The 14,255-nt window shown below is 43.6% G+C and overlaps 1 protein-coding gene across 2 annotated transcripts in view; it reads left to right on the top strand.

Annotated features, from left to right (window-relative positions):
- ME3 (malic enzyme 3) overlaps positions 1–14,255 on the top strand; it is a 182,645-nt gene that overhangs the window by 111,106 nt on the left and 57,284 nt on the right. For both annotated transcript variants that reach the window (XM_037889417.2, XM_037889425.2), the window contains exon 4: positions 11,222–11,297. In XM_037889417.2, coding sequence (XP_037745345.1) covers positions 11,222–11,297 — 76 coding nt within the window. The remainder of the gene's footprint in view (positions 1–11,221; positions 11,298–14,255) is intronic.

The following is a 14,255-nucleotide window of genomic DNA, read 5'->3' as shown; positions in this document are numbered from 1 at the left end:
GGAGTTACAGTGGGATAAGCACCAAGGAGGGGGAAGAAATATCTAGGTTGGTGCCCAGGTGCATAACAAGCAGTAATGGGATGAAAGGGAAAGGGAAAAGATAAGCTGATTATCATGAAAATATTTCTATGGGAGAGATCTGTTAGGCGGTGGAAAAGTCTCCCAAAGGAAGTGGTGGGTGCACCAGGGTTTGGGGAGGCTTTTTTAAATAGACCAGACAAAATGTTAGAAAATAAAGTGGAGGGAGCGATTTTGCGCCAGCCAGGGGGCTAGTAGCTAGGCCCTAGTAGGTCTTTTCCTGCTATAATTCTATGAGTGGGATGAACAGAAGGTCATGTTTTATCCTTAATGCTGTAATTCCAAACATTTCATGTCTTATGCCTGATAAGCAGAGCCCTGAGGGTAAACTGCTAAGCGTACGATACAGCAAGCCAAGCACGTCTTAGGCACGTGACATTTGAAAATGTAGCTGTTAATGTTTGTGTGATAAGTGCAATTTAAAATAGAGATAGGGACATTTTAATAAATGTATCCACCTTGCCAGGACAGGATGTGCCAGATTAGACTTCATTTAGCTGAAGGCAAATTGCCCTTATACTGTACAAATATTTTTCTTTCCTTTTTTTGTTCTCTGTGTCACACTTTGTCCAAGTTCTTCCTTTATCCTTGGGGCTGCCTGCGGTGCATTTGAAAAGTGTAGGTGTGGTTTCAGTGAAGTTTTCTCAGCGTGAGAAGGAAACACAATCAGGCTAGGATTTAATTGAACTTCCCCAGGCAAACTTGATCTCACCTTAACCTTTGCATGAGCCTGTAAAATAAAAGGTGTGCTGACAGTTATAATAGATGAAGTCCAGTTTTGATACTGCTGCTTAAGACAGGCCATAGGTAGCACTGTCTACCTCCCTTTGCAATGCTTAATGCTGGTAAACTGGTACACTTTTCCCCTCTCTAATTCTCAATTGCCAGGTGTCCATCATGCTGTGAGGGCTGGGATTGGGGGTCTCACCTGCAGAACAGGATGAGGAATGAACTCAGCCTTCTATCCCTGAGCTTGAACCTGTGGCTCATTCTGCTCGTCAAGCGTGGGCAGGGTATAATGAGTCTAGTCTTGACCTGCAAACTGATTGGATGGTGGATCGGATCCCTCAGCGTCTCTGGTCTTGCCAGAAGCATGGCTCTGATCCATCCACACCTATGTATTTACGTCATACAACAGACTGCCACTATCGGCCTAATTTTTCACATGTCAGCACTGGTGAACCAGTGGGAACTGCGGTTGCTCCAAATATGTAAAAATCAAGGCCCTAAATCTTCAGAATTGCACAGATTTTTACCACACATTGACTTTAATAGGAGCTCTGTGGCTCAATCCTCATGCAGCCCTCTAAAATGCAAGGGTCATTCCCAGGGTTATACTTAAAAATATGACAATTGCTGAAAATTAAGGCTGAATAAAGCCTTCAATTGAGTATTGAAACCCCAGAGGGGCCTGTACTGTTGAATATCATAATGTGAAGCATTCCATTGGGATTGGCAAAGGATACATGAGAGCACTTGGGTTAAAGCTTTTCTGCTTAGAAGCAGAGCCTGCCCGTGAGAGTGATTAGGCTCAAATAAGTGCAACTAATTGTGATCAGACACAGCCGTGTTGCTCATTACCTCTCCTTAATCAGAATTTAGAATGGAATTAGAGATGGAATTAGAGCATACAGTCCATCCCTCTGCTGCTTCACAAACATTCTGTGTGATGTTTGTCACCGTCGGCCCCTGCTACTCACCCCTCCATTTCTGAAAAGGGGAAAAGGCTTATTTATTTATGTACTATATTAGGGTGATTTTTTTTAAAAAAAAAATCTGATAATTATGTGGCAAACTATCAATTGGATCAAAAAGTTATGACAGAGGCCCCGATCCTGCCATGGGTTCTCCCCTCCACAGAACCCCAAAGTGGTGAATGAGGGGCTCCAGGGATGTGCAAGGAGTCTGCCCTTAGCCAAAATTGTTTAGGTGTATTCATTTATTTTCAGAAATGCATATTGCTCTGCTGATAGCTGATACTTTCAATTAGTTTTCGTCTACTTTCAGGATCGAGGTCTCCATCAGAAATACTTGTGCACTAATTAGTATTGAGAATCTGGTTTTTTTAAATTGTCTTTACTTATTCATAAACAGTATTTTAAATGTTCTTTGCTGCATATCTACTTTCAGTCCCTCAGGATCCTGGATGTTTAAACATGTGGGGCTCTTTATCGTGAACTTTTGAAACTGCATCTTCTGGGTCTGATATTAAATTCTAGTTTTCCCATCTGAAGTATGTGATGACAGCTTTAGAAATGTTTACATGACGAGTGAAGGCAGCCCTGTTCCCTCTCCCACAAATGGATTATTTCAGGATAAAGCTTATCATATACAGACAGTAGGGTTTTGTCCTATAAATCTCTGAATAGAATATGATAAGAATCACTCTTGCTTTGGACTGTATTATTTGTTTTTCATTAGTACCCGCACACTATTATTTCCCTGAATAAAATAAATAAAACTGACTATTGACAAAAAGTCTTCCATCTACATGTAAACAAACTTCTAAAAATCACTGAGTTACCATGTTGATTTCGTCCAGTTTGATGATTGAGTACACAATATTTAGACAAATATGTGCATATTAAAACATAATGACTCCAAAAACAATATCCCAGAGGCATGTTACAAACTCTAGCTTTCCAAAAAGAGCCAAACAGTTTTTAAGTTTATTTCAGAGCATCTAATCCTGTTACCACAGTGATTACAAAAGAATAATCATAATAATAAGGGGGTGTGGCTGACTGAAAAGGCTCTGGAGACCCAAGCTGCATAATGTGTCAGTTTCATGTCTGATTTTGGAAGCGTAAAGGCCCAGAGCCTTGGCTGTGCTGTAGCTGCTCTGCACTGCATCACCAGCACAAAATGGCCCCAAATTCCCTGAAGGGGGATCCACCAGTCCCATAAAGCTAGGAAAAGGGATGAAGTAGTTCACCACTATGCAATGGCCAGGATAAGAGGTGTGGCTTGGGCATCACTGTTTGCCCTGCTGAGCCCCAGCTGCTATATGGGTGCCTTTGCAGTTATTGGCAGCCAGCAATATACTGTAGGGAACCCGGCTTGGTGCACAGTCAGCCCAGAATCAGAGAAACAAAAGTCGCTTAAAGCCACCTTTGTAGTTCCACTGTGTAGTCCTCAGATGTAGCCAGGGATCTGGCCCATAATTTTTTAAGTAACAGCTTTGCACAGATTCCTTACCTCCTCTGTCCTGCTGAAGTCAAAACAGCCTTTGACTTAATTGGGCCAGGATTTCAACATTCTGTCTTTAATGGTGAATGTAGAAATTTGCCTCTTGTATGTCAGCAGTTTGATCTGTAGAATCAATCTTCTTTTATGGACAGTAGCACTGAATTGTGGTGTATTTCAATCTGCCCTTAGCCAAAATTGTTTAGGTGTATTCATTTATTTTCAGAAATGCATATTGCTCTGCTGATAGCTGATACTTTCAATTAGTTTTCGTCTACTATAAGGCCCTTATTGCAGTCATACCTGAGCACCATCCCTGTATTCAAAATAGAAAAATAGAACACTGATTCTTCACATTATGCTTATGGCAGACACATTGAGAAGTTAGATACAAGCATAAAATACTCTGCTGGAAGGTTGCAACGTAACACTACTTTAATTCTTAGACTCCAGAACAATATCCCCAAGAACCACAAAACAGAGAGGAACAAAGCAGGCTGCTCCTTAAAAAAAATAGAGAGGCACAACTCTCCCCACCTTACTCTAGGCTGGCTGGCTACAAGATTACTCTGTTTGCATGTTTCCATACAGAACCCCCTGCTTGCCTGCACACAGGTCAGAGAAAACCCCTGAGAAGTTAAAGACACATAGCACAATTTTAAGACTTTTTAATACACCATAATTCCCTGCCTTGTTCGTCATTTAGGTCCCAGTCCTACAATTCACTGTATGCAGGAAGAGCAGTGCCTTTGTGTGCAGCCCCATTGACTTAAATAGGACTACGCACATGGTGAAATTTAATGGTCTGTGATATACAGGAGGTCAGTCTGGATGACCCAATGATTCCTTAAACTCTAAGTCTGTGAATGTGCACAAGTGTTTGCAGGATCAGGGGCCTTGCATGACCATTTTGATCTTGTAGTGGTCAGCACTCACTCTGCACATGGGTGAGTGGCTACCTAGAGACTCAGGCACATTATCTCAGTTTCTTTCCTCTACTGCAGTAGGATAAGATGCTCCATTAATTGCTCATGTGTGAAGCACTTTGCTTTCTTCATGTTCTAATAGCTAGACAGTAAGGTCCTCGACCCAGGGACCGTATCCCTCTGAGAAGCACCACGTAGGCCTATTGCTGAAATCAAAATGTGTAATACTATAGAAATAGAGTCCTCTCACTTGATCATGTTTTTTTCCCCTCTGAGGTGAGAATAGTCCCTTTTACCCCCTTCCTCTAATACAACAGTCCCTGCTTTGGCTTCTGCGTTTCCCACTGGCTGGAGTCTCACAAACACCCATGAGACAGGGCAGTGCTCTTATTCCAATTTTACAGATGGGAAGCCAAGACACAGAGCGCCTAAGTAACCTGCCCAAGGAAGTCTGTGGTGGAGCAGGGACTTGAACCCAGCTCCCTGACGTCCTAGGCCAATGACCTAACTGGTATTGTTGTTAGCAGGTTGTCTTTGGAAAACCAGCATCTCATTAAATGAAAGCAGAAAAAGAACATTCTTATTTGCAAACATCTGCTATGCTTTTTCCAGGACTCCCACGAGAAGTGAACCACTCAAACATTATTTTTAGAAAAATCAGCAATAAACCAATGTTGTTTCCTCTGCCGGTCGTGGAGTGTGTCCTGTCTTCTTGGGTTTGGTCTACTGGGCAGGAAGCTCTTCAAGGCCAGGACTGTCTTCCTTTCAGGTCTTGTACAGTGCCAAGAACATTGTCCAGGCTTAACAGATATTAAGTGATAACAGTATGTTTTGGATGGTTCATGTGTTAAGTAACCAAATGCAGGCAAAAAAGTTTAGCTTCACAGTTTATTCGGAGAGCACTTCTATGAACGGAAGCAGAAAGAAAGTGTAAGTACAAAGGGACAGACTGCCTCAGACATGGGGATGAAAAATGCTCTTGTGAGGCAGATTAGCTTTATTATCCCCATTTCACAGATCATGGAATTGAGGCACAGAGAAGCCTGTGTTGGTGACAGAAATGGAGGATAGGTCTCCTGTCTCCCGGGCCTGAGACTAACCATCTTCTGAGAGAAGATTTGGGAAAGAAGAAAGAGTAAACTCTCGTGGTCCTCCATACAGGTCATGTGAATTAGGCAGGCTGAATGGATGAGAGGCATGTTAGAATCAAATATGCGTTCATCATCCCTGAGCAGACTAGAGTGAAACCCGTGATGAGGAAGCAGCTGAATATGATACCAGTGCCAACTGCCCTGCTCCAAGCGTAGATTGGATCACTCTGTGTGGCATATTGGAGAAAGGCATGTGACCTTACCTCCCAAGAAGCTAGCTCCTTCCTTAGGTTATTGTTTAGCTGGGAGAATGGCAGAGTTTGTGCATCTTGACCAGACTCAGTTAATTTTACTGCAGTTAATTTTTAATCAGCCTTGTTTCCTATTATTATGTTTACCCATCTCTCCTTCTCCCCCGTTTGGCTTCTACCTAGCCACTTATATATTCACTTCTTTTATTTTTTGAGTGGGGAGAAGGGACCACACATTGCATTATAGTGAACTATGCTTGGAATGCCAGACTAATAGTAAAAAATGAGTCTGTCAGAAGAATTGCACGTGCACTGTACTGAGGTCCCCTGAGCAGTTTGAGCAATGTCCTTGACCTTTTGTTAACTAATTTCATTTTCATTAAGTGCCAAGTAGGCTAGCACGAATATAGTTATCTTTTAATTTCCAGGAAGCAAAGTATCTAAGCCTAAACCAAAGAAGAATAGAGGGCACACCAGAAGCAGGAGTCTGTTGTTCACACTACATGCTTTCTTCTAAGTGAACTTTATCTTTCGGTAACTCAGATACTTCTTGTGTACTGCTTGGTGTCATTAATTAGATATGAGGATTTCCCAGTACATTAGCAAGTAACTGTGTCTCTCTCTGTGTCACATCTACTCTGAAAAGTGACTGTAAAAATGACACGGCCTCATCTCCACTCCCTGGTGTAGTCCCTGCATAGCCAGTGCAGCTCAGAATGTGAGCTGGATGCTATTCCCGCTTGTGCAGTCATCAACAGAATTGTTTGCTGGGTTCCACTGACCGAGCTAGTCAGTTACACCTGTGCGAACCCAGAGGACACTTTATACTAAGTTTGTGGCAAGTTATCATGCAAATTAGACGCATCACTAAATTTGGCTCTTTGTCTGTAAAGGCACATATAATGTCTAGGGATGGACATTTTAAAGAGGTTAAATAGCTGATTAGATCCGCTGGGATTTTCAAGGATATATGCTTTATTATTTAAAAAAATTATAAATGATCTAATCTATGTAAAGTGTGCCCAGAAATTAACACAATGGTGTCTCTATTAAATACATGAAATAATACATTATTACTACCCTTTACATTTTTTTTTTTGAGTTGATACGCTTTTTAGTTATGTTGCTAATTTGTACTTTTAAGATCTGGTCAACTACTCCCTTTTTCATGCAGAATCATGTGAAGACCATCCTAAAGAATATGCTTTTGATTACTGTATGTCTCTATAATTGAGATTAGCATCTGTTAATTCTTTTGAGATAGGCCAGAGAAGGAGATCTGCATGATCTGAGGGAGTTTGCTGATGTGATTGCAGAGCCATTGGCCATTATCTTTAAAATCTTGTGGCGATCAGGGGAGGTAATGGACAATTGGAAAAAGGCAAATATAGTGCCCATCTTTAAAAAAGGGAAGAAGGAGAACCTGGGGAACTACAGACCGGTCAGTCTCACCTCATTCCCCGGAAAAATCATGGAGCAGGTCCTCAAGGAATCCATTTTGAAGCACTTGGAGGAGAGGAAGGTGATCAGGAACAGTCAACGTGGATTCACCAAGGGCAAGTCATGCCTGACCAAACTGATTGCCTTCTGTGATGAGATAATTGGCTCTGTGGATATGATGAAAGCAGTGGACATGATATACCTTGATTTAGCAAAGCTTTTGATACGGTTTCCCACGGTATTCTTACCAGCAAGTTAAAGAAATATGGATTGGATGAATGGGCTATAAGGTGGATTAGAAAGCTGGCTAGATCATTGGGCTCAATGGGTAGTGATCAATGGATCCACGTCTAGTTGGCAGCTGGTATCAAGCGGAGTGCCCCAGGGGTCGGTCCTGGGGCCAGTTTTGTTCAACATCTTCATTAATTATTTGGATGATGGGATGGATTGCACCCTCAGCAAGTTTGTGGATGACACTAAGCCGGGGGGAGAGGTAGATACACTGGAGGGTAGGGATAGGGTCCAGAGTGACCTAGACAAATTGGAAGATTGGGCCAAAAGAAATCTGATGAGGTTTAACAAGGACAAGTGCAGAGTCCTGCACTTAGGACGGAAGAATCCCATGTACCGCTACAGGCTGGGGACCGACTGGCTAAGCAGCAGTTCTGCAGAAAAGGACCTGGGGATTACAGTGGACGAGAAGCTGGATATGAGTCAACAGTGTGCCCTTGTTGCCAAGAAGGCTAACGGCATATCGGGCTGCATTAGCAGGAGCATTACCAGCAGACCAAGGAAAGTGATTATTCTCCTCTTTTTGGCACTGGTGAGGCCACACCTGGAGTATGCATCCAATTTTCCCCCACTACAGAAAGGATGTGGACAAATTGGAGAGAGTCCAGTGGAGGGCAACGAAAATGATTAGGAGGCTGGGGCACATGAGTGAGTGAGGGGGATTTGATAACAGCCTTCAACTACCTGAAGTGGGGTTCCAAAGAGGATGGAGCTTGGCTGTTCTCAGTGGTAGCAGATGATAGAACAAGGAGTAATGGTCTTAAGTTGCAGTGGGGGAGGTCTAGGTTGGATATTAGGAAACACTATTTCACTAGGAGCGTGGTGAAGCACTGGAATGGGTTACCTAGGGAGGTGGTGGAATCTCCATCCTTAGAGGTTTTTAAGGCCCAGCTTGACAAAGCCCTGGCTGGGATGATTTGGTTGGGGTTGGTCCTGCTTTGAGCAGGGGGTTGGACTAGATGACCTCCTGAGGTCTCTTCCAACTCTAATCTACTATGATTCTGTGATTCTATGTGTATGTGCTTAACTTGTTGTTGGTTAGTGGGGACTGTTTAAAAGCACTGTACTGTGTACATCGACTGGTAGATTCAATTTTAGTACTTTTCCAGTTTTCCTGTGTGCTCAGGTGCTGATTACCACAGAAATTCTCACTATATTTTGTATTTCCTCTGTTTAAAAAACCATGGTCTTCTTTTTATCAAGATTCTCAGCAGGAGTCTAGTGCACAGCAAAATTCCTTTTGTCGGCTACCAAAAGCAACTAATGGCTGTAAAAAGTTGTATACTCTTCTGTTTTAATTGTTCTCAAACGAATCATTGCTTTCCAGTTCGGTTTGCTCATGCAGCAGTGTTCTGGGCTTGGAAAGGGGATGGTTTTTCAAAGCCCTATAAAATATCTCCTTTGTAGCTGATGTTTTTATATTGGAAGACAAAACCATGAAATGATCTGTATTTGCCCGGACTGAGGAGCTTTTGTGGCTTAGAAATGCCGAGCTACTTCTCCAGTGGCTCCAGAGCTCCCTCATGATGCTATGCTGTTAATAATTGTAACTGTGTTACAGAATAATGCTTATCACTAGCATGTGTTCCCTGATTTAGGACAGATAGTAAGGCTTGGTCCACACTGCAAACTTATGTCGGTATAACTACTTCGTTCAGGGGTGTGGATTTTCCATGCCCCTGAGCAACGCAGTTGTATCAACCTAACCCCTGGTGCAACAGCGGTATGGGAGGGCTTCTCCCACCACCTTAGCTACCGCCTCTCAGGGATGTGGAGTACCTGTGCCGACAGGAGAAGCTTTCCCATCAACATAGATAGCGTCTGCACTAAGCACTACAGCGGTGCAGCTGCAGCATTATAAGGCCTGGTCTACACTACAGAGTTAGGTTGACGCAAGGTGGCTTATGTCGACCTAATTTGTCAGTGTCTATGCTAGAATGCTGCTTCTACCGAAGTAAGTCCCCTGCTACACCAACATAATAACTTCCTCTCTATAAGAGGCGTAGCACTTATGTCAATGTAGATAGGGCAACGCAGTGTCCATGTAGACACTGCATAATTTACATCACCTGTTGGTTGTCAACCCCAAGTGAGGCTGACAGCTGGAGCCCTCCCTCCCCTTCCCTGGCGCTGACAGCCTACGCTGTCAGCCGGGCACCAGGTGAGCCCCGTGTCTGGCTGACAGCTCAGGCTGTCAGTGCTGGGGTGGCTGTCAGCAGCGGGGGGGCACAGCTGTGGGCCCCACGTAGTGTTGACACCTGAGGCTGTCAGCCCCAGAGCTGCCAGGCTCCAGCTATCAGTGTCCCTGATGAGGACGCACACCGCTGACAGAAGGAGCAAGTGTGGATGTGAACCACCACTTTAATTACTGTGGTGGCTGTACATCAACTTAACTTAAGTCGACTTAATTTTGTAGTGTAGACAAGCCCTAAGAGCGAGAGTTGTGAAATGGAAATTCTGCAAGGTGACGAGCTCCCTCCACTCCTGTTAGCTTCAGGCAATCTTGCAGGGTACAGCCCTTGACTTGGACTGGTTGTAAGAAATTAGAGGCAATATAAAAATTTGCTTTCTGATATATATAATAAAAAAATAAAAATACAATGGATACTTTGCCAAATATATATTATATATATTACACCCAGTCCAAATCAAGGGCTCTAATCTTCAAGATTTCCTGAAGCCAACAGGAGTGGAGGGAACTCATCACCTTGCAGGATTGGGTACCTACTTTCCATGTATAGAATGGATACATCAGGCTGCTGTTTTCTGTGTTATCGCTGGTAAAGTAGGGTTTCAAAAAAGAGACATCGCGACATAAACCAGTCACAACACAAGCCAGTCACTCTGCATAACACTGCAGAGGCTATTCTAGAAATACCACTTTCAGAGGGCAGTACATCTGGGAGTGACAGCAAAGAAAATACTAAGCAGCTGATAGGAGTGATGGTCTGGTAATGTTGATCTGATTTTCCAGTGAATAGGCAAGTGGCTATCTTTGTCTTTGGAGGTACCTAGCATGAATGGTGTACATCATTACTACCGCAAATATCTGAATGCTGAAATTTTACCCTGGGCATCAGAGCCATCGGAACTACGTACTGGGAGAGCTGCGTAGAGTGCACATACATCCCTTGCCTCACTTAAAATGGATTTTGCTGGGAAAACGAGAGGTTTGTGTTTGCAAGCTAGATAACTGAATAAAACTGAATGTTAATGTGCCCACAAAACCCAGTGCAGGGTGGGTGAAACAGAAGCGCACATGTCTTTCAGTTTTCCCCTTGTGCAGACCTCTGGACGTTTAGTCCATTATTATTATTATTATTTGTATTACAGAAGTGCCTACAGTCCTAGATGCATTGGGAGCCTCACGGTGCTAGGCTCTGGACAAACACATAGGGAGATGCAGCTTCCCCCTAAGAGTTTACAGTCTAAATAGACAAAACAGACAAAGGGTTGGTGAGTAAACAGAGTCACAGGGAGGCGAAATGACTTGCAGAGTCTGGAATGGAACCCAGGTTTCTTTAGCCCCAGTCACTGAGTCACATAGCCTCCTCGTGTGTTCTGTAGCCAAAACCATGCACTGGCTGCAATAAGCTCATTGCAAGAGGGTTTATTAAAGGCCTAAAAGCGGAATTACCAATCTCTGCTACATTTAAGGTTTTATTTTAAGGAAGTGTCCATTGAGCCAAATCTGACTCTTGCCAGACTGAAATGGAAAAGTGGCAAAACAGGTCTCGGTGGTTGAGACTTATGGGCCTAATCATGTAGCCTTTAAGCCCAACGGTTATAAGATCAGCCCTAACCTTGATATTAACAAGTATACAGGGGTAGTATTTCCACACCAATAAGTAATACATGTCTAATGATTGGGTTCAGTAAATCAGCTCCCACCTACTCTCCTCTCTTACCTTGTAGTTACTGATTTTATAGAATGGTTTGTTTTTGTTTCATTTCTTAGTGGGCTGTTTATCACCATTCATGACAAAGGCCATATTGCAACAATGCTAAACTCCTGGCCTGAAGAAGATATAAAGGTATGCTTGATTTCTTTTTATGGAGCAGAGAAAAGCTTGCAAATATTTTCCATTTCTCACAATAATCCAACAGAATTTGAAGCTTCCAAAAGGAAATGCAGCCTATCCCTCTGATCTCAAGTTTTGCCTCGGAACAAACAAATCAAAGGAGAAGTATTTTGTTCTTCTGTAGGCTTTCTTTGCAATGATCTCAAAGTGGTTTCCATTCATTATTTAATTAAGATTCAAAGCACCCCTTTGAGTCTGATAAATATGTTTTTGCCAAGGAGGAAACTGGCACAGAGACGTTAAGTGACTCACCCAAGGTCACAAAGGACATTTGTGGCAAAGCTGGGAATAGAACTCAGAAATCCTGAGTCCTAATTGTGGGGTTCAGTCACAAGCCTGCCTTTCTCAACTACAGGCAAATGCCCTGTTCATTGAGCTTTGTTCATCAACAGCTGTACAACTAAGAATTTTACACTGGCTGCTCTATTGAGCTTATATCTATACAATTCCTTTTGTTCCGAAGCACTTTGAAAACTTGGGTCAGATTTCTCCTCTCCAATCCATACAGACTGTGCATAGTGGGTGCAGCACCATCAGTCTGGCCTGGTGAATCTGTGATTCAAGAAATTGCCCACTATAATGGGCATACAGGATCGAAAGGAAAATTTGCTTGCTTTGCTGGACGAGACAGGATCTGAGACTCTGGAAAATGATTTGGTTGGTTTTTAGCAAGACAAGGTGGGTGTGGTAATATCTTTTATTGGACCAACTTTTGTTAGCATGAGAGATAAGCTTTCGAGCTACACAGACCTCTTCTTTTGGGTCTGGGAAAGGTAGATACTCCAAGTGTCACAGCTAAATACAAGCTCAAACAGATAGTTTAGCACATAAAACTGTAATAAAGGGACCATATAAGGTGGATAGAAAGCTGGCTAGATTGTCAGGCTCAACGGGTAGTGATCAACAGCTCGATGTCTAGTTGGCAGCTGGTATCAAGCAGAGTGCCCCAGGGGTCGGTTCTGGGGCCGCTTTTGTTCAACATCTTTATTAATGATCTGGATGATGGGATGAATTGCACCCTCAGCAAGTTCACAGATGACACTAAGCTGCGGGGAGAGGTAGATATGCTGGAGGGTAGGGATAGGGTCCAGAGTGACCTAGACAAATTGGAGGATTGGGCCAAAAGAAATCTGATGAGGTTCAACAAGGACAAGTGCAGAGTCCTGCACTTAGGAAGGAAGAACTCCATGCACCGCTACAGGCTGGGGACCCACTGGCTAAGCAGCAAGAAGGCCAACGGCGTATTGGGCTGCATTAGTAGGAGCATTGCCAGCAGATCGAGGGAAGTGATTATTCTCCTCTATTCGGCACTGGTGAGGCCACACCTGCAGTATTGCATCCAGTTTTGGTCCCCCAACTACAGAAGGGATGTGGACAAATTGGAGAGAGTCCAGCAGAGGGCAACGAAAATGATTAGGGGGCTGGGGCACATGACTTATGAGGAGAGACAGGGAACTGGGCTTATTTAGTCTGCAGAAGAGAACAGTGAGGGGGGATTTGATAGCAGCCTTCAACTACCTGAAGCGGAGTTCCAAAGAGGATGGAGCTAGGCTGTCTTCAGTGGTGGCAGATGACAGAACAAGGAGCAATGGTCTCAAGTTGCAGTGGGGGAGGTTTAGGTTGGATATTATGAAACACTATTTCACTAGGAGGGTGGTGAAGCACTGGAATGGGTTACCTAGGGAGGTGGTGGAATCTCCATCCTTAGAGGTTTTTAAGGCCTGGCTTGACAAAGCCCTGGCTGGGATGATTTAGTTGGTGTTGGTCCTGCTTTGAGCAGGGGCTTGGACTAGATGATCTCCTGAAGTCTCTTCCAACCCTAATATTCTGTGATTCTAAGTGGCCGATTAAAACCCCTGCAGTCATAGGACAAAAAGGAGAGGGTTAGTGGGTTACACATTGTTGTAATAAGCCATAAATCCAGTGTCTCTGTTCAGTCCATGATTTTTATTGTCTAGCAAAGTTATGAATTTAAGCTCCAGACTCACCTTTTGAAAGTGTTGTGCAGGTTTTCTTCGAGGATGAAGACTGAGAGGTCAGATATAGCGTGATCGCTTTGTGAAAAGTGTTCACGCACAGGTGATGTAGTGTTTTTTTCTTTTATCATTTCCTGCGTGAGTTCATTCAGGAGTGCAGTGATTGTTTTCACCCACGTAGTTGTTATTGGGGCATTTCGTGCACTGGATAAGGTACACCACATGTTGTGATGAGCAAATGCAGGTCCCAGGGATCTTGAAAGGGGTGTCGTGCGGGGTGTTGATCATTGTACAGTGGAGAAAAGTCTGCAAGTTTTGCATCTGTTGTTCTGGCAGGGTCTGGTGCCGCTTTGAGTTGCTGTGTTCTGGTCTGTGGGGAGCTCGCTTCTGATGATGAGCTTGAAGCAGCTGGGGAGTTGTTTGAAGGCCAGGAGAGCGGGTGCAGGAAAGATTTCTTTCAGGATGGGTTCCTCATTGAGCATGGGTTGTAGTTGTTTGGTAAAACCCCATATGGGTTCCCGTGTGGGGGGCAGGTGACAACTAAGAGTGTGCATTTGGAGGGGGTTTTATTTCTGTATTGAAGCCAGTTGTCTTGGGATATTTGGGTGACCCATTCCATGACGTGATCTACTTCGCTGGTGGAGTGTCCTTGTTTGGTGAAGGTGGTTTTGAGTATGTTAAAGTGTATATCCCAGACTTTGCCCTCAGAGCATATTCTGTGGTATCTGAGCCTGGCTGTAAATAAAGATTTCTTGGTGTGTTTGGGGTGGTTACTGGATTTATGAGGTAGATGTGATGATCCATGGGTTTCTTGTATACAGTTGTCTGTAGGGTTCCATTGTTGAAGCTGATCATGGTGGGAGTGTTCAAGAGAGTTTAATTCATGGGTAGTGGTTGAAGTTGTGGTGGAAATCTATGGTGGAGTTTAAGTCAT

Source organism: Chelonia mydas, chromosome 1 (genome assembly GCF_015237465.2).
Source record: "Chelonia mydas isolate rCheMyd1 chromosome 1, rCheMyd1.pri.v2, whole genome shotgun sequence".
Classification (NCBI taxonomy): domain Eukaryota; kingdom Metazoa; phylum Chordata; order Testudines; family Cheloniidae; genus Chelonia; species Chelonia mydas.
Note: the sequence above shows the minus strand (reverse complement) of the source record. Positions and strands in the feature narration are given on the sequence as shown.